Genomic DNA, 24342 nt, shown 5'->3' on the forward strand with positions numbered 1-24342 from the left:
TGAATTTCAGCTTGCCTGGAATTCTGGGTACTTGATTCTTTAGTTCACATTTCTTGCCGATTCAGCTCTCAGCTCTTCTTTTTACTAATTTCGGAGCTGAAATCTGTGTTAGAGCCCGGCCTTCGTTATGGACTAGGGTGGGCGTGGGAGTTCAGTTTCACTGCTGACAGGACAAGAGTCCTAATAAAGCCTCTAGCTCCATAATTCCTGACAAAGACTCCTTGGCCCAAACTTACTTAGGCTTCTCTGAGCCCTCTTTTTGACTGGGCCTTGTCCTTGGGCCCTGTCTAAGTCAGTCTTAGCAAAGGATCCTGTGAAGTCATCCCCTAGTCCTTGATATCTGATTGAGTGCCTCATCCTCCACCTTTGATGACTAAGTCCTTGGTCTGCCTGCAGCAAGAACCCTGTTAGTCCAGTTAAACAAGAAGCCCCCTAGCCCTGATGTCTTCCCTCAGCAGTTTTCCATCTACTGACCACCCCCCCCCCCCACTGTCTTTACTGTACTAGGAGTTGAACACAATTGCTCTCTTCTGATGCATGAGCCCTATTGGAATAATCTTGAATAAAGTCTTCCTTACAGTTTCAACAAGGGTCAGAACAATTTTTCTTTAACACTCCCAACCGTGATCTTTGGTTGTGTCCACTCCCCTTGGGCAAGAGCAGAACGAATGATGTAGGGCATAGGGACAGTGGGATGGGGGAGCCTTTGGGTGTGGGGCTCCAAATTTGAGGATTTGGAGCTCCCAGGACAGACTCGAAGGCCTCAGAATCCCTGAAGAAGTTGTGGAGATCACGAGTGCCTTTCATATGTTCTGCTGTGATTCGGCAGAAAGGACACTAGACTGAGAGTATAGCGAATGTAACAGAGTCTTATTATTAATAATACCATTAAGCCTTACCTTTACTCAGACCCCAAGGAAAACTGAGATTTTATCCAGACTAACACTTCTTCCTATCCTGTTTACCTCCTGTATTTCTACTTTTTTAGTGGAGTCGTAAGAATTAGATGTCAGATTCGTAACAGAGGTCACAAACTCTCATTGTTATGACCTGTTCTGGTGAAATTCTCTGACAGGGCTTATGGAGTGTGTGGTCTTGAAGTTGGCTTGGGGTTTCTTTGATAGTCTTCGCTTTCTTTCTTATTCTAGAGGTAACTTCATTTCAGGTTTACAGTTTGGCCTCTCCTATGACCGTAAATTCTTTCCAGCACTGTGGGACTTCCCTGTTTATTCAAAAAACACTATTTAAATACCAAGTGATGAGCAACGTGGCACCCTTGGCACAGGCTTTTCCAGCCTGAGGAGCAAGTTCCTGACCTTGTAAATCAAGAGGGTTGGCCTTTATCACTCGAAAGGAATGGAAGAGGCATTGGTAGGTGCCCATCTGACCTACCATCACAGTTGCAAGGGTGATTGGGAATCGCATTAGCATTTTTGAGGACATGAGTCTGCTTCAGACTCTTTATAAATACACCTTGACTCAGTCACTCTATGACTGACACCCTTGGGACATGAAGTGGATACTGTTCCTTGGGGCCCTTATTGGGCTCAGCTTCTGTGGCCGAGAAAAGTTTTTTGGGTAAGTTCCTTTTGGACTTATTATGATTATCATTATTTGGCTAGTTCAGAGTTATAGGAGCCAAATGGATTTGAAAATGAATGGCTGATTATATCTCAAGTGGAGTGGCATTGGGAAAGAAGACATGAGCTTCTGTCCCAGTCCTTCTGGGACAAGTTCCTTCTCTCTCAGGCTCAATTTATCTCTGAAATCAGGACTAGGTGGGCGCCACAGTCCCTCGCCAGCTCCCTAATCTCCCATCAGTTCTCTTACTTCCTAGTTCTTATTGGTAAGGTCAGTTCCCGGCCTTTCCTACTTTCTTAACTTCTATATTATGAATTACTGAGGATTACCAGAAAGTGTTTCTAATTTCTGCCATGCTTAGGGGGAAAACTTGGGTCTTATTAGGCTCTTTGGTTTCACCTCTTTGTTAATGGTGAAGGCTTTGTAGAGCTGGTGTTTTCTCATCAGTGCCTGGGACGTGGAGATTGCATAGGTCTTGCCTAGCCACAGCTGTGAAAATTGACACAGAAGGATACACTTGTACACTGCGTGTGTGTGTGTGTGTGTGCGTGCGGTGTGTTTGCAGAATGCTTTGCGCTTTGCAGTGGAGAGGACATTTGGGAGGTAGGTGAGATGAAGGGGTGCCTTGGTCCCCCGCTAGAAGATTGAATTCTAATAACTCATTACCGCATAATGCTTTGCCATTTGCAAAGAGCTTTCCTGTGCATTATCTTTTGGATCACGCAGCAACTCTGCCAGACAGGGGTGTTATTTTCCTCAATTTAAACATGAAAAAACTCAGCCTTAGAAAGGTTAAGGAACCTGCCCAAGGCCACTTAGCTGGTAAGCAGGGGAGCTGCCACTCTGGAGGCAAAACCCATACCCTTTTGCTATCACCAAGTTAGTCTCCGGACAGAATCCCGTATCTCACAGATATGTCTATATGTGTTAGTTTACTCTCTAATATACTATCTGGCTGGAGGGACTTTGGGGATGTTTATTGAGGTAATTACTTATATGAGATTGAGTAATTTTTATGGTGATGATTTCTTTTCACCCCTGGTGTCTACTGTCAAAGAGCTCAGAGGGGTTGGGCATAGCAGGTGGCCAGAGAAGGAGATTTTTCCGCAGGCAGCTCAGCAGTAGATGTGTAATAACTATGCTCGCTGCCATGTGGGCTGACGCAGAGAGCCGTCAGGCTCTCACTGCAGCTATTCACATGGCTGGAACAATCTTTATTTCTCAGGATACAGACTTCGCTTACAGCGCACTGGACGGACCCCTGAGTTGAGACAGCCGGGCCCGGCACTCGATCGCCCGCCACAGGGACTTGCACCAAAAGGGCTGCGCGCCTGAGCTAATTGCAGCTCACGCCCCCAATCTGTTCTCATCCTATAGTAGGGAACCCAGTAAGGGTGGTGGAATCCTTCCTAGGGTCCATAGACCTGTCCCAGACACCTGGCTCAGTGAACGTTTCTAGCAAGGCCTTTCCGGGCATTCATGTGGTAGGAAGCCAGAACCCAGCTTGGCTGGGGGTGGGGGGGCAGTAGTCATGGAGATGAAGATAATGGTTGCTCTCCCCCCGCCCCCATCACCCCCTAGCTTGTGTTTCTTTCACCTGACTCCCTACTTCCCCAGTGTGTCTCACTCTGCTGGGGTCTCGTGGCCTGGTCTTCAGCCATCTGAAGGATGGACGGCGGCCAGGATGCCTAGAGGTGCAGGGCAGGCAGAGAACAGGAAGTATGAAATGATGTCTTGTGGTGGCTGCAAAGCCCAGCCGGCGATCTGGGCGAGAAAGGCCCAAGGGCCGGGCCTCTTGGCTTTGCCCAAATGGAAATGGGGGAAGGATAGAAGCTTGGCACTAGGGCGTCCAGAACATGGGATGAGTGTGAGGGTGAGTGAGAGGAGGTCACCAGCCATCGCGTTGGTGGCAGCTGGACAGCCCGAGGTGTGGAAGAGGACCAGAGTTAGCAAGAGCGCGGAGATCACCTGTGGGGAGCAGCAGGGGTAGACGTGGCAACTTGCAAATCCCAATAGATCCCCTCCCCCGGACCAATCTTCCATTTCCAGCAAGAGTTTGAGGTCTTTGGATTTCTAGATGGCAGAGATAGGTTGGGTTCGGCCATCCACACTTCCAGGACCGGGAAGGAGCATTTTGCAAATAGAGACGAGGACAATTAGGGCAAGAAAATGGCTGCCTTTCACCCGGCACCTACTTATGTTCTCTCTGCTTCTAGGCACTGGCGGGCTTACGCTCATGAGAATGATGTTAGATCCCCTCAACCCCCCCACTTTTTAGGGCCATCTGAAGACCATCCCTCACGTTGCCTCCGGGTTGGGGAGAACCTCATGGCTGATGACATTGGTTCTTGGAGCCTGAGTGTGAGATTGCCAGGAAGATAAGGAAAAGGGCTAGCAACCAGGTAGAGGGAACAGCATGTGCAAAGGCACGGAAGGGCAAAGTATGCGGTGAATTTGGGATTTCGGTGAGGCTGGCGCTGAGAGAGTGTAGGAGGGAGAGGTGGAGGAGAGACAGATGGGGAAGGGCCCCACTCCGCACCAGCCCTTCGACTCTGCCTCCCTGCACCCCACAGTTGTGTCTTTATCCCCGGTAGCTTGGTGGATAGGGTATGATGAAATGTGCTGTGGATTTACTCACGCTCAGGGCCAGTTCGATTTCACTGTGTTCCGCTGCTGTGTGGACTATGCCCAGGAGTGTGGACGTGCTGTTGTGAACTTACCACCCTGGGAAAGTAAAACACACGTTCGGGGTGCATGTGTAACGTGCTGTTCATACTCTCGAGAGCTCCATGCTCTTGGTTCCTTTTTTTTTTTTTTTTCTATTCCCGTTCCTTCTCCCTCCACTCCTTTTTTATGATTGTTCTAGTCAGCGTTGTGTTTTACAAGATGCCTCATTTTGCCAATCGAGATGTCAGTGCACAGGTGCTCTCTAGAACACTCATTTTAAAGACTCCTCGTTTCTGGAGTGTTGGGGGTGGGTTGCGACAGAGCGTAAGTTCGGCAGATGGGGCCCGGGACTTAGGCAGGAGTGAGGATTCCCCTTCTGTTTTCAACCTGTTCCTTTCTTGCGAGGCTGCTTGCCTGTGTCTGGGAAATGGTAGTCTGACTCCCCACCTTCCTAGGGCTGCAGTTCAACTCCTAGCAAGCCTGTTGGGCTCAGGCTGAGACCCCCCCCCCCCCCCCCAGCCCAGCCAGTGGCTTCTCCAGTGTGGCCTCAACAGCTCCGGGGGGATGGGCTCAGCTGCCCACCTCCAAGGACCCTGTGGAGACTGGACGCCTTGGGAGAAAGTGAGCCCTTGGCATTGGCATTTCCACCAGACCTCCCCCCCCCCCCCCCCCCCCCCCCCGCAGCGGAAGCAACCCTTGCCTCCTCGGGGCTGGACTAGACGACCCCCTGGAGATTCTCCAGAACCTCCCAGAACAAAGTTAGACCCTGAGAGCCCCATCTGGATCGAGCCGGTTTTCTGATCAGAAGATGCGGATCTGCCACGTGAGGCTGCACATTTAGCTCCCTGTGACAGAACCATTTTCTCTGTCAACAGGTCCTTCAGCCCACAGCCCTCTCCAGCAGCTCTTCCCGCATTCATTCGTGTAAAGGGATGACGCATGTGACAGCGTTGAGTGCGGATTCATTCGGGCCGTCACCTAGCAACGGGCTAATGGCTCCCCTGGCTCCCTGAGCCGGCTGAGGGCACAAAGGCAGCTTTTCAGGCTCGGCCTTCTCCCGCCCACACACAGGACTTCGGGGGGCCTCTGCCCCTGCCGCTGCTGCAGAAGCTAAATGGTGTACACGAAGCGAGTTCAGGACAGACGACAAAGGGGGGCTCGGGACTGGCCGGCTCCCTTCTGGGCCTTCTCAGGGCCCCCTCGGGAGGACTGAATCCCAAGTCAGCCCCAGCACCCTAGCCCGTATTGTAATTCGTATTTGTATAGAGTTCTGGAGCTGGACAGGATTGAGAGACCACCCAGCAAATAGCTAACCCTCCGAGGACAGAAGGTCTGTTCTCTTTTCCAGCTCTTTCCAGCACGGACCTTCAGCCAGAGTTTCGGTCCTAGCCCCTGACAGTGAAGAAGTGCTTCTTTATGTCTTGAGTTAGCTTTGCGTGTAACTCGGGAACATTCCTTTCTGCAAAATATATATGTTTTTCATTATAAAGTAATATGACCACATTACAGAAAACAGATACAAGGGGAAAAAAAGTAAGTCATCCATAATCCCACGACCCGGACATAAGCACTGTCAGCATTTGCTATATTTCCGTTGTCTGTTTTTCTTCCAATGCATCTGCTTTTTCCATACTTGTAATCATGGCATACATACAATTTTGTGTCCTGCTCTTTCGCTTAATATTTCCCTTCAAGTTATACTATAAGCGCTTTTTCACATTTGCCACGTAGTCTTATTTTTAATGGCTATACGTTATAACCAAAGACTAGACCGTTTCCTCTCATTCGGCCCAGTTATGTCTGGGAGAGTAGGCTTGGGGTTTATCTGCCAGCTGAAAGCTGACCATTATCTCTTGCTTTTTTTTTTGTCGCCCCCCCCCCCCCCCCAGGGACCAAGTTTTTAGGATTAACGTCAGAAATGGAGACGAGATCAGCAAACTAAGTCAGCTAGTGAACTCAGACAACTTTAAGGTACCTGGTTCTTCTTAGTCCTCTTGGGTATCTCTGACTTTGGTGAGAGACGATTAGCACCGCTGGCGTTGTTGCTCCTGAAGAGTTTCTGTGTGTAGTCCTGTATCAGTCAAGTGCCTCCGCACGCCTGAGAGGGCTGTAGGTCACAGCGCTGCTGTCCTGGGAGATGGGAGGCCTCAGCAGTGGGCTCCATCTTTCTGTCTGCCATCGACTTTTTACTTCTTGGACTTTGCCCGGTATTGCCTTCTGCGTAGGCCTGACCAGACACCGCCGCGAAAAGGGCAGCGTTTGCCCTTGGGCGGAGCCCAGCTCCTCAGGGCTCACCCTGGCTTTTGGCAGTTGTTCCAGAAGAATGAGCTCATTGTGCCTTTTACCTGAACTGTCCTTTAACCTGGTTTTATTTCTTTTTTTTTTTTTTTTTTCAACGTTTATTTATTTTTGGGACAGAGAGAGACAGAGCATGAACGGGGGAGGGGCAGAGAGAGAGGGAGACACAGAATCGGAAACAGGCTCCAGGCTCCGAGCCATCAGCCCAGAGCCTGACGTGGGGCTCGAACTCACGGACCGCGAGACCGTGACCTGGCTGAAGTCGGACGCTTAACCGACTGCGCCACCCAGGCGCCCCTAACCTGGTTTTATTTCTGTTCTCTTCAGCTCGACGTTTGGAAAGCTCCTTCCACCTTCAGTCGTCTTGTGGATGTCCTGGTCCCATCTGTCAGCCTGCAGCCCGTCAAATCCTTCCTGAAGTCCCAGGGCTTAGAGTACTCAGTGACAATCGGAGACCTGCAGGTGGGTAGAGCAAGGTCCCTAACTGGTCTTGCATAGGCCAAAGCATCCAGAGTGGATCCGAGACGCGTGCAAGTCCTGGTCTTATCCTTCTCCATTCTATAGATGAGCTCATTGAGGCCTAGGGAGGTCAAGTGCAGTGACTTGTTAGTGGAACATGTTGTAGTAGAAAAGAGCATTATGTCGGTTAGGGAACTGGGCAGATCTGGAGCCAAATCCTCATTTTGCTAACTACCAGCTGTGTGACTTTGTGGACATGCTATTAATGTCTCGAGCCTCCATTTCTTCCTCAGTAAAATGGTACCAGTGAGGACCTACTTCACACAATTTGTTGAGAAAATTAAGTGATTAAGCGCATGTAAAATGCCCAGCAGTGCCCGGTCTGTCGTAGGTGCCCCGCAAGTATTAAACCTCCGTCCCTTTTCGTATTTGAAGTCAGGAGGGAAGGAAAGAGTGTGCGTGTGTATGTGTGGGGGGGTGTCGGAGACCAGTCATGAAAAGCGTCCTTTGAGAAAGAGGGAATGTCACCAACAGTTCTCAGCAGAGGGGACATCACCACCCATCCAGACACCAGCCTCGCGACCTGTATCTGAGCAGCAGGACAGTGCCTGGCTCATGTTCTCTCCTTCACCGAGGTGGGTTATGGACTAATTGGTGATTTGGCCCGGGAGTTTCCTGATGGCGTGAGCAGCTGTGAGCTTATTAATCATCCTCACATGTCACAGACATCTGCCAGGAGCCTTCAAAGTATGAGTGGTTATAAGAATTTCTTTGTTTCTGAATGGTTTCCCAAGCTGTGTATTTCAGAGGCACTGGATACCAGATGCGGGCTGATGCCTAGAGAATTCACAGCGTAGAATAACCGAATAGCGCATATGTTGCTTTTGGGGAGTAAGTGGGTTTCGAATGGGGTGATGTACATTGGGTGCCAAGAAGTAAGCTTTTATAGATATGGAGAAAAAAATCTGACCCCCTCTTACCCCTTGGCATTTGTGTGACGAGGGCGCCGCCATCTTGGCCAGCTCGTGCCAAGACATGGCAGAAACAACACGAACCTCCATGTCCATTGGGTCACTTCACGACATTGCCGTGTCTTTTTTCAGGCCCTTTTAGATCATGAAGATGAAGAAATGCAACACAATGAAGGGCAAGAGCGAAGCGGTAATAACTTCAACTATGGGGCCTACCATTCCCTGGAAGCGGTAAGTGTCTCAGAGCAGGTTAAGGGAAAGGTCGTCAGAACCCTGGGTTTTGTAACCCCTTATCTTACTTCCAGGACATAGGTGTTAGTACTTAGCACAACACCCTTTTACTAAGGGGCTACAATGTGAACGCTTCAATTTCTTCGTAATTCTTGGGTCGTTTATCTCCCACCAGCACCTAAGAGCACAGTGAAACACAACTGAACATTTTCTCCCACATGTATCCTTCTTTTCTAAGGCAACCCCTTAAAGAAAACCATGGAATAATTACAATCATTTCCGTCCTTGTAATTCAACCTTCTTATACCCCACCATAATCCCTGTATTTTACTCACCCAGATTAAAATGTTACTTATTCCAGGCAAGTAGACAAGTGGTTATTTCCAAGGTTAACCAAATATTTCCACTCATTTATCATGATTACTTACAACGTATATTTGTTCCCTAATGTGTTTTGGTGCTGTGTTTAGTTAAAAACCACTTTATATAGATGACTGACTTTCAAGGTAAGCCAACCCTCACAATAAAACACTTGGAGCAGAAAAATTTAATATGCTATTAGAACTCGAGGAATCAAGAGGGGCTACAGAAGGGGACCGCATCACATATAGCAGAGTTTTGTTACGACCCTCGATGTCTTCTACATTAGTCTGGAAGCTCTCTCCTCGCTCAGAACAACACCTCAAAACGAAATTGTTACTCTCCTTCCTGTACCCGCATACATGTTGTTCTTTTTATCCGAAGACGGTGTTCCTGGCATGCTTTGCATGAGGCATATACTTTGAGTTGTTTTTCTTCTAGATGAGGGGTGATTTCCAAGGTTGACCAACTGTTTTCACTTCTTTCCCCTGATCGTCAGTAGCTTTGTTTATTGTGTATACTTCCAACCGCACTGGCCCTTGATCCCTCTTGTGACCAATGACATACATCTGCAGAACAGCTGGATAAAGTTAGGAGTTCAGTCCCGGGCCATGGACAAAAGCAGAGCTCAGGGCTCACCCAGGGATCAAACCCATGACGTTAGCTTCGTTAACGTGGGGCACTCCCTAGCTGAGCTTAACCGGTTGCAAATGTCACCCAAGACCCCAGGAACTCCGTCCCCTCGCCTGCCTGCCATGGGATCCTCACTCTCTCAAGCACTTGCTTTTGCCCTCTGGCTCTAGGTGTCCCCCCCCCCAACCCCTCCCGTGAGGCCCCCCCGCTGGGCATTGGTGTGCTATCTCCCTCTTGGCTCGATCACCTGCAGTTCTTTCTTTTTTTTTTTTTTTTTTTTTTTTTAATTTTTTTTAACCTTTATTTATTTTTGAGACAGAGCATGAATGGGGGAGGGGCAGAGAGAGAGGGAGACACTGAATCGGAAACAGGCTCCAGGCTCTGAGCCATCAGCCCAGAGCCCGACGCGGGGCTCGAACTCACGGACTGCGAGATCGTGACCTGAGCTGAAGTCAGACGCTTAACCGACTGAGCCACCCAGGCGCCCCTGCAGTTCTTTCTAAAAACAGCTTTTAAGAGCTCTCATCCCGTAGCCGCTTAGGCCTTCTTACGTCTCTGGTGGGAATCTCATGTTTGCTGTTATTTCTGTTAGTTGCTCGTCTCCCCTCATGCTGGCAGTGTGAATTGGACCCCTCCCTCCGGATATAGCTTGGTGTTGTAACTTTACCTGGGTGACTCTCTTGCCTGTCCTGGCTCGGTGCGGGCCTCCGGCTTTGGCTTCACTTCCTAGGGTCAGTAGGTAGAGTTTCCAGGCCCTTCTCGTGGCTGGAAGGGCTGGTTCCCAGCTCTCAAGTTCCAGCCCCTTGCCCACGCCGGGTCCTGTGCTCTATGTTGCTATTCCTGGTTTGCCGCAAACCCGCAGTGCCCATGGCAGGTGTTTGGTCCCCGTGTTGCGTTTTCTACCTTGCACCCAGATGGCTAGTTGTTCCCTTTTCATTTCTTGCCCCTGCGGTGTCTCCTTTCTTGAGTTTTAAACTTGGCTGTGGGTTATTCTCATTGTAGTTTGCCTGGCTTGCTGTTATACATCTGGGGGGGGGGGGCGGTCTCTTGCTTCTCTGCTCAGTCTGCCATATTGACTGCAGCTCTGATAAACCATTGAAGCTTGATTTTATTTTATATGGACTGCACGTTTTTTTCCTCTGTAAAGCTCCCTCTTCCAATTTTAAGGTCTAAATATAAACTTATTTATTTCCTTCTTTTGACCCTCAAGAGGTTTGAGCAACTAAGATGGATGAACTCTATTGAAATCAAATTAAAAAAAATTGAAAACAAACGGAAGCATTTGTAACTATGATTTACAGTGCTTCACTTGTTCTCTTAAGGCCGATAGAGGAATCTCCAAAGTGGGGTGCTTGTACTACAGGGGGTAAGGAAGACGCCTCACTGGGATGGAGGAAGAAACCTTACAACTTCTATTGACGTTCTACATACGTGTATACTTATTATTAATGCAACTATTAATGTTTTTGTTTCTTTGGGTTGTTTTATAGTGTACGTAGTATATTTTTGTGGTGCGTTATTCCAGTGATATAACGTACATAATATACGGTATGCATGTAGAATACATAACATATGCACATTATAAAACAAATACACACACGCACACACACACACATATGGCGTATGGTAATTTTTAAAAAAAAACCTCGTGGAGAAAGTGATCAAAAAGCTTAGAGAGGATCGTTTTTCAAGAACCTTGGCTAAATGGGGCAATTGCTGATTTATCCAGTCTAGTATGGTGCAAGGCACCACACTGTTGGAGAAGTATCTGCACAAGTCTCTCTCTAGGTTAGTGGCCTATAATTTTATGGACAAATAAAATGTGTTATTTTCTAGAATATCGTTGAAAAGGACTCTTTAGGCAGTTCTTCAAGAATAAGTATTCCAGGGCGATAATGTTGCCAATCCCACGATCACAGGGCTGGTAGAAATCACTGAGATCAGTAAGATGAAATTCACAGATACCTACCCAGAGCTGAACAAAATTTTTAAACGCCCCTGAGTTCACTTTTTCGTGCTTCAGATTTATCATGAGATGGATAGCATTGCTGGAGATTTTCCTGATCTGGCGAGCAGAGTGAAGATTGGGCATTCATTTGAAAACCGGTCCATGTATGTACTGAAGGTGAGACCCCAGGCTCTTCAAGGGGCCAGACTTGGACTCAGGCTCCTGGTCCCTTGTGTCTAGGACCCAGCCCTCAAGCCTCTGAAGGAGACAGCTTCTTAGGATCTCCTTGACTTCAGGGGCGTGGGGAGACATCTACTGGGGTTCAGGTTTGGTCTGACAGAGAGTCCTCTGCTTTTGCCTAATGTGGAACGAGTTAGAACTTAGAAGGAATCCATCCCATTGCAAGCTTTGACTGAAAGGCAGGATCAAAGGGAGTGGGGGTGAGGGGTAGTGGGGGTGGGCGTGGGGTGGGTTCGATTAGTATTCCAGAAAGCTCTCAGATGGGCCACAGTCTTTTGCCTTCATTCCTACCTCTGTAAAGTAAGACAAATGGGGATAGTTCTACAAATTCTCTTCTGCTTTTAGGGGTACTTATTGGAAAAGCAATCTAGGAAGCTAATTTTAGGGTTGATGTAATTTTAAGCCCAGCCTATGCTCCTTGGCTGCACAAAGCCTAATTTCTAGATATTTCTAACAGATTCAGGTCTATATTGGCAAAAGAGGTAGGGAATTTATGGCAGGGACATAAATTACATAAATAATCCAGCCAAATGAATAAAAGGAATTTGGAGATAGGAACCACGGAGCAACTGATGGTGCTAAGAATTTGTCAAATCCTTAGCTTTGTATAAGCCGTGAGGAACCCTGGCTCATAGCGGTGCTTGAATTACCAGCCGGAGGAGATTTGCCACTGAACTGCTTGCCCTAAAATAATCCCCATAAATTTAGATTATTTGCCAATCTGATGCAGACTCTGGCTTCATTAGCACCACACTCTGACCCAAGGTGGCCCAGCCCCACACTAAAAGGCGGGAGCCAGAATTCATTTCATGCCATTTACAAAGAGCTATAGTGAACCTCTCTCTTCCTCCTTTTAAAATCGAATTCATTTATTGCATCAGCGAGAACAGGCTGGTTCATGCACTTTTGTGTCTCTCTCTGTTGGGATACCATTTGAGGTCTTTCAAGAGACACAATATTATCTCTAATCACGCTGGCATTATAATTCACAATAGCAATTGTTTCCCCTTCCCATTTGCTTCCAACCCGGGGGCAGCTCAAGCTGCCCGGAGCTTCGGCTGGGCCCTGACAGCCAACCAATTAAGCTCCCTGGTCACGGAGAAGCCTGATAAATAGATGGTGCCCTCAGGAACATTTGGTCTCTGAATTATCTTAAATGGATTAAATGAATAGGGGTGAGCTGGGGAGACGAGAGGTGAGTGGAGACGTGGGCAGGAGGGTCATTTTCTGGCCTCTTTCTCCTTCCACAGTTCGGCACTGCAGAAGGCGGGCGGCGGCCGGCCGTTTGGCTGAACGCAGGCATCCATTCCCGGGAGTGGATCTCGGTGGCCACAGCGATCTGGACTGCGAGGAAGGTCATGTCGCCTGGTATTAGCTGAGAATTCCGGTGGGCCAGGGGTGCCCCTGCAGCATCCCATGAGGCTGGGCCTGGGGGACGAGGTGGGAAGGCACTCTGCATAGACACAGTAGGCTGGGGGCCTTTTCGGATCAGAGAAGCAAGAGGTCAGAGCCCCTTGGTCAGGGCACTGCGGTTAAATGACAAAGTGCATTCATGGCAACGAGCAAGCTAATGAGCTGCAGAGGTGGCCCCGAAACACTGACCCGCAGTCAGCCCCTCAGAAAGGGAGCAGAGTCTCCTCAGCAGTGAAACTCAGACGAGCTTTGCCTTCAGTCCCATCCTAGCCCTCCAGACCCTCGAGGACCTCATGTTGTCTCCGTGTCCCTCCGGAGGGTCTGCTTTAAGGCAGCGCTAGGGAGAGGAAGGGTGCTGTGCGTGGGGGCCCAGATTCCCCCCAAACTATCATGATATGTGGCTCTTCCCACCCCCTGGAAGGAATGAATAAACCAGGGAGCCCTGGACTCCTTGCAAATGTTGACGTCCTCATGAAGCCATGTGCCCCCAGGTTTCGAAGTGATCCAAGAGCTTTGCACGGGGCCCTGTCTATGAGGGCGGCAGGGAGGCTGCAGAGGGGCATCTGGGGAAGATACACAGGCTTAGACCTAGCACCCCAGCCTGCCCTGACATCGCTTCTCGTCTCTGCTCAGATTGCATCTGATTACGGGAAGGACCCAACCATCACCTCCATCTTGGAGAAAATGGATATTTTCTTGTTGCCCGTGGCCAATCCTGACGGATATGTGTACACACAAACTCAAGTGAGTAATACTGAGCGGGCCGGGCTTGGAGTTAAGGAGAATTGGTTGAATCCCTTGCTTTGCCGCCTGCATAGTTGTATGAACGTGGAGAAAACTCGCACACGTGTGCAGGTTAGGAGCTCTCTTGGGCTCTCGTTTTTCAGTCTCTCTCTGAGCCGAGAGTCACCAGGGAATATTTTTGTTAGAGAGAAGAGTCTAATGAACTCCCTGTCATGGCTCTTGAATAATTATCAACCCTTTACCAATCTTCTTTTCATTTCTTTCCCTCCCACACCTTTTCCCCCTTTTCTTTAAAAGCAAATCCCAGACATCAGGTTATTTTACCCCGAACTCCTTTAGTATGCATCTCTAGTCGATGATAATTAAAACAAAACAAAACAAAACAAAACAAAAACCCCAAACAATACACCACTGTCACCTTTTAAAAAATGAATGGAAGTTCTTTCATATCATCTAATTCCCCCAATTATCTTTAAAATGTCTTTTGACTCAATTTAATGAAATCAGTACCCAAATAAGGCCTGCGCTTGTATTTGGTTGTTATCGCTCTGCAGGCTTTTTCAATCTACAGCAGTTATCCACCCCCCGCCCCACACACATCTTCTAAAATGTCATTCATTTGTTGGAGAAATCGAGTAAATTGTCCTGCAGAATGTCTCACGTTCCGAATTTGGCTGATGGCTTCTTTGTTGTGTGTCACTTGTTTCCGGATCCCCCATATTTCCTATTCACTGGCAGTCAGATCTTCAAGTTTGACTGGATTCAGGTTGGTTTTTTAGGCAAGAATAAAATAGTTGCTGTGCACTTCCTGTCACTCGCGCCAGCGATCATTTGGGTATATGATGTCTGTTTGTCCTACTTTTGCTGAAACCAAGAGTTATCCGGTGGGTTCAGGTGGTATCAGGCTGGTTCTCGCATTATAAGGTTCTTTTTTTTTTTTTTAATGTTTATTTATTTTTGAGAGAGACAGAGACAGAATGCGAGTGGGTTAGGGGCAGAGAGAGAGAGGGAGACGCAGAATCGGAAGCAGGCTCCAGGCTCTGAGCTGTCAGCACAGACCCTGACGTGGGGCTTGAACTCACGAGCCGTGAGATCATGACCTGAGCCGAAGTCGGACGCTCAACCGACTGAGCCACCCAGGCGCCCCAATAAGGTTCTTATCAGGACACTTTGGGGGAGTCCTTCTCTCTGAGCCAGAAGGGCTAAGCCTTTCCTTTCTGGGAGATGAGCGGAGACGGCTCAGTCACTGGAGGACCGGAGCCCCGGTGAAACTCCAGGCAGAGTCAGAAGCAGCTTGCCCCCTCGGTGGTGCCCGTCTCCATCATAGACCCCCAGAGAAAACCTTCGCGTCTCCTGTGCCCTGACCCGTCTCTGGATGTGTGTTCCTTTCTTGATGGACTTTTCAGAACCGATTATGGAGGAAGACACGGTCCATAAATCCTGGAAGCCGTTGCGTTGGTACTGATCCAAACAGAAATTGGAATGCTAGTTTTGCAGGTAGGTTGGGGACATGGTTTTCAAAGCCTGGACCACAGGGCTCCCAGGTGGCGGTGAGGGAGCCAGTTTCTAGGCTGGCTCCATTCCTGCTTCACTGAGAGACTTGGGCCAGTCCCTTACACTATGTCTTGGGTTTTTGTGTTTCTTGTTTTGGATAATTCTGAAAAAGAACAACCCTGCAATTCTTGTTCTCCTAAAAGAACACTAACATTTGGGGCGCCTGGGTGGCTCAGTTGGTTAAGTGTCAGACTCTTGATTTCAGCTCAGGTCATGATCTCACGGTTCGTGAGTTCGAGCCCCGCGTCGGGCTCCGCGCTGGCCGCTCAGAGCCTGGAGCCTGCTTCCGATTCTGTGTCTCCTTCTCTCTCTGCCCCTCCTCCTGCCCCCCCCCAATAAATAAAAAAAAAAAAAAGAAAAGAACACTAATGTTTGAGAAACTGTTGTAGTTTTGGATATACAAATCTATGCCTTATACCCTGGTCACCCCACTTCTCTTGGGCGGGTGGCTGGGTAGATGGACGGGTTCCTGGTGGTAACTCGGAAGAGGGCAGCTTGCCTGCCACACACACCGTTGGCGGGGACAATAATGTGGCTGTGGGAAAGGAGCTGATAGAAATGTGGGAACTGAGGGCATCAAAGTGAAGTCAGATCTTCCCACAACTGGGGTGGTTTTACACTCATGCCAAATACCTCAGAGAGCTCTGTTGTGGAGTAAAGAAGGCAGTATTTCTAAATGCCTGTCAAATACGAGACTTTGGCCACAACAATAGATTATTTTTGGCAGCCCTTGGCCATTAAGATCTGAACCAAGAGAATGAGTTGACACCAGAATAAATGGAGTCATTTTCATTATTAATTGGTCTTCATATTAATTATCTCGAATACTTGTTAATTACAACCCACTGTCAGGTATGATATTAATTATTTATGACAACTGTTGGGTGATACAATACAAGGTCAACTCTATCCGTTTAAAGGATTCCTCCCAGTTTTCCCCCTCTGGAGGCAGATGCAGTACCCTGACTTCCCACTTCTGCGCCCTCCCTGCAATGTACGCATAGTGTGGACCAACTAGTCTCTTGGGGGGGGGGTTCTAGCATTGACCTGTCCACTGCCAACGCCTTCCGCCCTTCTTCTGGGTTGAGTGTCCTGCATTTCTGTTTTCTTGCCTACGGGTTAATCTTTCTGCTTGGGCCACCTCCCCACCCCCCACAGGAGAGGGAGCCAGTGACAACCCTTGCTCTGAAATATACCACGGACCCCATGCCAATTCGGAAGTGGAGGTGAAGTCGGTGGTAGATTTCATCCAAGAACATGGGAATTTCAAATGCTTCATCGACTTGCACAGCTACTCACAGCTGCTGATGTATCCGTATGGATACACAGTGAAGAAGGCCCCAGATGCTGATGAGCTGGTGAGTGATGGGCTACCTTCTACCGAGCCCTGGGCCTGCTTGACCCCGGGGTGCTGCCACAGTGGTTGTTCTCCAGCTTATAGGGAAAGTCCGGGAGCTTGGGCTTATTTCATCGGGCCGGGTCTTCTCTCTCTGCCCTTTGGAATGTGCCATCAGACCTCCTGGGGGCAGGTAGAAGTCCGTTCTCATTATTTCTGTGTTTGCTGTGATTTTCAAGGACCGTACCCTGCACCTGTCCTTTCCTTCTCAATTATTTTTCTGACCAAAATGTGTTACGGACCCACTGCTTGCCAAGAACTGCGGGTGGCACTGTGGAGGGTCAGGGGGAGGTGCTCCTCATTCTGGTCAAGGTATAACTTAAGTAGGGTGCAGGCTACAGCCTAGGGGTGCTCCGTGTCACATACAGTGACTCGCCCCAGGATGTGAACAGGCATTCAGGGTGGACTGGCTCAAGCAGGGCTGCACCTGCAGGGCGACTGCGCGCTTCTCCCACTGTGCTGGTCGGTGCGAGAGCGCCCCCCCTGCCCAGGGCCATAGCTGGCCTATAAACCTCCCGGCAGATGCAGGGCTCATGCTAGGTGTGGACTAGGTTCTGGTCTCAGACAGGCATTCTGCATAGGGCACATCCACATACGGTGGCCCCATCTCACTTCCACTCCAGGAACGCCCAACTCTTAGAAGGTTTCCTCTGGGACGTAACTTGGCCTTCTCACATGTTCACGACCACGACATTCCCGTCCCTTGGGAGAGGTGAAGACAGTGGTGTATTTACTAGGTTCCCAATGGGCTGGTGAGCAGCCCTCCACATCTCTGTGTATCAGGCTTTGGCTCTGGTTGGATGGGAAGGAGGGAGACCGGAAGGGAAACCCAGGGGAGGGGCCGAGAATCTTCCATACCATTGCAGTGCAGAACAGCTGGGGGATGTCAGGCTGTGGGATCCATTCTTTCTCACTCCGCCGATTCCCCCTTCTAGGACAAGGTGGCGAGGCGTGCGGCCAAAGCTCTGGCTTCCCTGTCGGGCACGACGTACCAAGTGGGTCCTACCTGCACCACTGTCTGTAAGTACTCGCTGTGTGCATCGGTTATTTAGAAAATGCTTTGAGAGGAAACTTGAGAAGAAGGAAGCGGGAGAAGAGCTGCAAGTTAGGCCTTACTACACTGTAGTCGGATTGTTAGTTGTTAGCGGTAGACCAGATTTGTGTCAAGCCTGTGTGATCGTCCGTGCTGCAGGCGTCGTCCTCATCGGTACCATCACCACAGCTGGGCCATTTATCACGTGCCCACAGTGAGGTGAGTCCTGCTGGACTGCGTTCCTCACATTCCAGGAAAGATCCTGACATAGGATTTTCAAAGGAAAATTCAAAGGAAAGCCACCTTTGGATCGGCAGACCGAGGTGGTGGTGCTGAGGTTGGGGAGGGGGGTTCGCTCACCTTCCCGTCAGCAGTGAGCATGTGTTGGAGCACAGCATGCTGGGATCTGGGATCTTCTGTGCAATGGTTAACAGCAAGCCGAACCACCCGCCCCCCAAAAAACCTCTACCGAGACTCCGAACCTGAAGGTGGTCTTGAGGCTCATTACCTACAGCTTCAACCTTTGTTCTGGTTTCTCACTGAAGTGTCTCATCTGAGCATTTCACCCTGTTCCTGCTGAGAACCTTCCGGTTCCCTTATTCTGTGAGCCTGATCTTTAAAGGTCAAATTGAAGAATATTCTCGTTCTCTACGAGTCTAGCTATCAAGGGGAAGTAAAAATACAAACACGAGGAGCACAATTCTGGCACCGTTTAAGATGGCGCCCTTCTTCCCCCCCCACCCCCCCAGTGCCTCCTCTGTAGGTAACTTTCCGACAGTTGGTCCACCCTCAGAGCCCCTGCAAACTTGCTGATACTTCTGTCCTCTTCCATCCCATGACCGTGCCATCCAACTGCTTCATCCTCGGCTAGCTTGTCCCTTTCGCCTTCCCCTTCTGGGAGGATGCTCCATCCGCCCTGCTGGGCCCTCTGGACTCTGACCTCAGCCCTCTTGTCTGCCTTTCATACACCGCTGCCATCATGGCCACCGCCACCGCCACCGTGCTGTATAAAGCAATTAGCCTGATGTTGTCATTGTGTGGCTAATTGCAGCAACCGTCCATTAATTATTCATGGTTTATTGTTCTCAGTGTTGTTAAATGGGGACTCCTCAGAGGAGAAGCACGTCAGGAGAGTCTCCATTCTCTGCTTAATTAGTGAGGACGGAGTTCGGGACTACAGAGAGCTAGAGAGACTTGGTAGGAGGCCTTTGACGAGGCCTTCTCAAAAGAGCTTTGTGGGTCACCACAGTCGGGGCTTTGGGGTCAAACTCCAGTTTAAAGGACGGCCTTGTCGTCCCACATCAAACACATTCTTCCCAGCTTAAGCTGTCCCAAAATCAAGAGATACTCATCGGACTCCTCCAGAGCAAGAGGAAGAAGGCTCTCCCGAGTGTCGTCCAGGAGACATAATATTTCCTAAATCTTTCCAGAGTGCATCTTCTGTATTCTTTAAAGGCTTTGTCTGCCCCCTTGGCTTTCCAAAATGTAATCAATTTTTGTGTAATAACACCCCAATTCTATGGGTTATTATTGCATGTGCTACACGAGTAGTTGACATTCGTCCCTTCAAGTGCTGGACCTTTTCTTAGATTAACCGTTGTAGCTGAAAACAGCTGTCACGTGAATTTCACACTTTCATGCCTTCTTTTTCTTTCTCCTATTTTTGAGAGAGAGCGAGAGCGTGCAAATGTAAGCGGGGGCGGGGCCAAGAGAGAGGGAGACAGAGGATCCAAAGCAGGCTCTGTGCACACAGCAGCGAGCCCGACGTGGGGCCCGAACTTCTGTGAGATCGTGACCCGAGCCAAAGTCGGACCCTTGACCGACTGAGCCACCCAGGTGCCCTGCTTTCTTGCCTTCTTAAACAGAGCATGGACAAGAGATTTAAGCTCCTTTTTTTCACGAGCGAGTGGCCTTCTGAGCATCGTTGGTTATGTCCTGAAGGCTTTCTGTGCCGTACCGCGTTTTCAATCCCTGTGCTGGACAGCCCCAGCCCATTTTGCCTCTTGAATTCTTGTGTCTGCGTTAAAGAGTTTTCATGTCCCCTTCCTCTGGTCAGACTGTGCGGCTTCAGGCCACCTGCCTCTAGCAACCCTCGCCCCTTCCATTCACTGATTCTGGTCTGCTCAGGGCTTGGACGCAAGTTCTCTGGGCTCATCTGACTCGTGGCTAGATTGTGAGGATGAAGGATGTTCATGACAGCATCGTTCATAGTCACGGAAGACTGGTGAACACCTAAATGTCCATCAGTACAGTACTGAATAAAAGCATTCACACGCTGAGACAGTATGCCCCCCCCCCCCAAATGAAGGAGGTGCATTTATATAGGGAATAATTTTCCAGTGTTAATTTAAAAAGACAGTGGGTTTTTTTTAGTGTTTATTTGTTTATTTTGAGAGAGAGAGAGAGAGAGAGAGAGAGAGAGAGAGAGAGAGAGAATGAGTGGGGGAGAGGCAAAGAGAGAGAGGGAGAGAGAGAATCCCAAGCAGGCTCTGTCTGCATGGTCGGCACCGAGCCCAGCTCGGGGCCCGATCCCATGAACTGTGAGATCACGACCTGAGCCAAAATCAAGAGTTAGACGCGTAACCGCCTGAGCCACCCAGGTGCCCCTACGTGTGTCTTTAATAGCATATTAGTAGTGTGTTCCCACTCGTGTTAAAAGAGTGGGTAGATTCTGAGCAGAGACCCAAATAAAGTGAAGTACGTGCACTTGATCACTTTGCTCAGCAGAGATCTTCTTGGCTCCTTCCAAGTATTCTGAAATACTTGAGTTTGCCATATAACTAACCTCTAGAAATTTCTGGTGCCATCATCTGTTTTTTATTCAGCCTTTTCCCAGGGTAGAGAAGGACGTGGTAACCGCACAAGGATTTCGGAGACTATAGGAGGGTCTGTTCCATAACCTCAGGGGGCGTGTCATCGCAGTAGAAGCAGCATCTCTACACAAATCACAAATGGTATCATGGGAAACAACCCTCAGGAATTGTGGGAAAACAAAAGGAACCCATGTCTTCATGTAACAGACGTGTACTCTACTCAATGGACTGGGAGGAGGTTGAAGAAAGCACGGGCTTTTATCAGCAGAGGGACCCGGGTTTCAATTCCAATCCTGCCATTTTCCGTCTGTATTTCCTTAGGTAAATTACCCACTCTGAGCCTGGATTTCCTCATCTGAAAAATAAGGACAGTGTTACCCACCTCACTGGGGTTTTTATTTTTTATTTAAAAAAAAATTTTTTTTTTAACATTTATTCATTTTTGAGACAGAGAGAGAGAGAGACAGAGCCTGAATGGGGGAAGGTCAGAGAGAGAGGGAGACACAGAATCTGAAACAGGCTCCAGGCTCTGAGCTGTCAGCACAGAGCCCGACGCGGGGCTCGAACTCACGGACCGCGAGATCATGACCTGAGTCCGCCCAAGTCGGACGCCCAACCGACTGAGCCACCCAGGCGCCCCTCACTGGGGTTTTTAAAGATTAATGAGGTCATACACGTAAACTTTCCAATATAATGACGGGCTCGTGGTGGATGTTCAAGAAATGATAGTTGCTGTGGACGTCATTATTTGGCGATTCAGTGTCACCCCCACTTTGCACTTTTAGCCAGTTTCTGCTCTAGTAGAGTTTGGCTGGGAAGAAGCAGGAAGGTAGGCCTCTTTCCTTTCCCCAGCCTTTTGGCAAAGGGACAGTCTCAAGGGCATGCTTCTTTCTCTCCGTGTATCCCTTATCTCTTGCTATGTAAAGAGTTATCCTAAAACTTAGCAGCTGAAAATAATATAAACATTTATTTTCTTCCACTGTTTCCCTGGGTTAGGAATTCAGGAAGGGCTTAGCTGCGTGACTCTGGCTCAGGGCCTCTCCTGAGGTTGCTAGTCTAGTTCCAAGGCTAGAGTCATTTAAAGGCTCGACGGGGCCGGATAGGTCTGCTTCTAAAGTGGCTCACTCAGGTGCTTCCCAAGCGTGCTGAGTATCAGCAGGACACCCCAGTTCTTTGCTACATAGACCTTGTCACCGTAGGACGCTTTCTGACTGTCCTACTTGGCTTTCCCCAGAGCGAATGATCCAAGAGAGCGCGGTGGAAGCCACAGTGTTTCTGGTCTAGCCTTGAAGGTCACACACCATCATTTCTGTAGCCGCCTGTCAGTTACCCAGGACAGGTCAGCCCTACTCACTGTCGGAGTGCACTGTACAAGGATGTGAAGACCAAGAGACAAGGATCTCTGGGGCTGTCTCGGGGGCTGCCTATCATACTCTGTGCAGACTGGTTCTGAGTGACCTGAAGGAGTCTCCACAGTGAGTTAGTGACAAGGTGGGCATGAGGGTTTAAAATCTCTTGGTTTGAGACCGTTGAAGATGCCATCAGGCCAGTGTTCGTGTGTCATAGGCCTGATGACCTACAGAAAGGACTCTAGGTCCCTAAGGAATCACGGGCAGGCTGAACCCCTGGCTCCTTCCCTTCTAACCCTGAAAGAAGCTGGCCCTCAAAGTGTTTTCTTTTCTGACTTACAGACCCAGCTAGTGGGAGCAGCGTTGACTGGGCATACGATAATGGCATCAAGTATGCGTTCACGTTTGAGTTGAGAGATACCGGCCACTATGGCTTCCTCCTACCAGCCAACCAGATCATCCCCACTGCCGAGGAGACCTGGTTGGGGCTGAAGACCATCATGGAGCATGTGCGGGACAACCTCTACTAGACGAAGAGCCCCACCCTGACCCTGTCTTCCGTCATTTATCCCCGCGTCTGCCTGCCCGCTAAAGCTACTACTAAAGGGAGCTTGTTCTTTCACGCATGAGTCAGAGCCCTCTGGCTTTGTGGGGCACGCAGGGCAGCCCCTCTCCGGCCCTCATCCCTGAAGCTCGTATGTTCTGGCGGTGGACCTTAGAGAGGCGCTGCTGCTACCCTGCTGTGTTTTGGTCCTGCTGTTTCACTGGGCCCTTCGTAGGCCCTTCCGTTCATGTAATTGTCTGGGTAGGCCACACGTAGGGTCACTCCTTACTGGGTGGCATGCCTCTACCTCATTTTTGGAACAAAAAGACATTGAACGTGGTTCTCTAGCCTTATCCAATCTAGCCTAGCTGGTGACCTTGCTCTGCTGGGGCCCCAAGAGAGGCACCATAGGAGAGACCATGGCTCGTCTTTGAGATCAGTCTCTGAGATGACACCGAGCTTCCTTTCATTTATCTCACTCCTTCTTGAATATATTTGTCTTTGAAAAATAAATCTTGTAGGGCTATCCGTGGAGGTCTTCCTCTTTTGTTTTCTTTTGTTGGTTTTTGTTTGGTTTCGGTCTGATACAAAGTAGTGGATCACTTCTCCTCACTGGGCCCCAAATTCCCAGATACAACAGTCCCGATCACGTTCTTCCCTTTGTTAGGCGGTGGAACTGGGATCGCAGAAGGGGATCTGTGTCAGTGTAGGTTCCGCTCACCCAGGAACCCTTAATGAAGGGGTGAGCTAACAGCAGGATTGCTGAATTACCCCCATCTGTCCTAACGGGCTCACCTCTACTTTGCCTTTTGAACTTACTTCAAAGGTCTTGCCCTCGCCCTACAGGTCCTAAATCACTCCTCTGGCCTGGATAATCTCACCACCCCGGCACATTCCTGTTTGTGCTCTGGTGCACCTTGTGTTTCTTTTGGTCTTAAAGTCAACTTCTTCTGTTTTGCATCCTGGGCCTTGGGCGTCAAGATGGAGCAAGGATTCATCAGTCAGGCTTCTCTCGTTCCATTCCTCCTCAGCACATACCATCTGTCCTTTTCCCCCCCTTTTTTTCAAACGTGTCCGTAAATCTTATCCTTCTGCCTAGGATTTGTGCGGCATCTGGTGTGTGCTCTTGGCCAATAAATATTCAGTATGAGTCTCATGATCACCTCCTATTCTTCGCCTTCACCTGAATGGAACCATGCCATGGTTTTGAATATGCAGCTCTTTCAAATGTCAAATGTCAATTTTAATCCCTGTCTGTATCGCGTGACATGTAGGAAGGCCTTGTCCATCAGGCCCAGGGGCCTCCAGGGCAGTGTTACCTTGGTGATTTTGCTCTGGTCCTGGGTCTCGTTCTTAGTTTTTCAGCTCAGAAGCTTGATATTCTCAGTATCCGTGTTGATTAGACTTGGGGATGCTGACTCACGCCCACAGAGCTCAGATGAGGCAGATGATAAAATCAGAATACGAATTTATTAATTTACATCATGGCATGTAACTGTTTAGTGGATTGAATCCTCACGTCGGTCTGAACAGTACATTCTCTCCCTGTAGGCAAGATACATGGGAAGCCAAATTATAATCAGAAGGTTGTTTAGTGAGCGGGGCGTCAGAGCAAGGAAAGTTAATTACAGTCTATGATTAGAATTTTTAATGGTATCCAGTTCTAATAGCGTGATATATCCAATTCTATAACCAGAAGACACCTGCCAGCCAGCCAGCTGGTCGCTTGTGCTGGCTAGTCAGGGCTGCCTTGGACTAGACAATGCCCCAGTGGGCATGACAGTGCTTGCCTCTGTGACTCGCCTATAACCTGGCTCTATTTATAGACCTTCTCACCCCCAAGACTGAGATTGTCCTTTGGATTCCTTGAGGGAAAGATTTCTTACACGACACAGGAAAAGCCATAAAAAGAGTACCTGTGAGTGTAATAAAACTAAGAGCCTCCGTTCCTTAGAAGACACCATAAAGAAAGTGAGAAGTGAAGTTATAAACTAGAAGGTATTCACTATATTCATAATACATACGACAAAGGACATATGAGGAACCCCTACAGATCAATAAGAAAAGCACAAATAAGCAATAGAAAAATGGACAAAAGCATATGATAA

At 49.0% G+C, this 24342-nt stretch overlaps 1 protein-coding gene across 1 annotated transcript; it reads left to right on the forward strand.

Moving 5' to 3' along the window:
• The first annotated feature begins 1185 nt into the window (after positions 1-1185).
• On the forward strand, positions 1186-24342 carry CPA4 (carboxypeptidase A4). The gene is made up of 11 exons (XM_030308445.1): positions 1186-1578; positions 6138-6219; positions 6874-7008; positions 8109-8207; positions 11224-11325; positions 12639-12743; positions 13435-13545; positions 14952-15042; positions 16258-16457; positions 17431-17515; positions 22033-24342. Exons 1-11 carry the CDS (start codon positions 1511-1513, stop codon positions 22218-22220), a joined length of 1266 nt encoding a protein of 421 aa, XP_030164305.1. The 5' UTR covers positions 1186-1510; the 3' UTR covers positions 22221-24342.

The sequence above is a fragment of the Lynx canadensis genome, chromosome A2 (assembly GCF_007474595.2).
Source record: "Lynx canadensis isolate LIC74 chromosome A2, mLynCan4.pri.v2, whole genome shotgun sequence".
In the NCBI taxonomy this organism is placed as follows: domain Eukaryota; kingdom Metazoa; phylum Chordata; class Mammalia; order Carnivora; family Felidae; genus Lynx; species Lynx canadensis.

Bases quoted from the DNA above. Each gene is read 5' to 3' on its own strand.
- CPA4 (XM_030308445.1), top strand. From the start codon at position 1,511: ATGAAGTGGATACTGTTCCTTGGGGCCCTTATTGGGCTCAGCTTCTGT. The intron at 1,579-6,137 runs GTAAGTTCCTTT...CCCCCCCCCCAG, and splicing joins GGCCGAGAAAAGTTTTTTGG to GGACCAAGTTTTTAGGATTA. The intron at 15,043-16,257 runs GTAGGTTGGGGA...CACCCCCCACAG, and splicing joins TTGGAATGCTAGTTTTGCAG to GAGAGGGAGCCAGTGACAAC.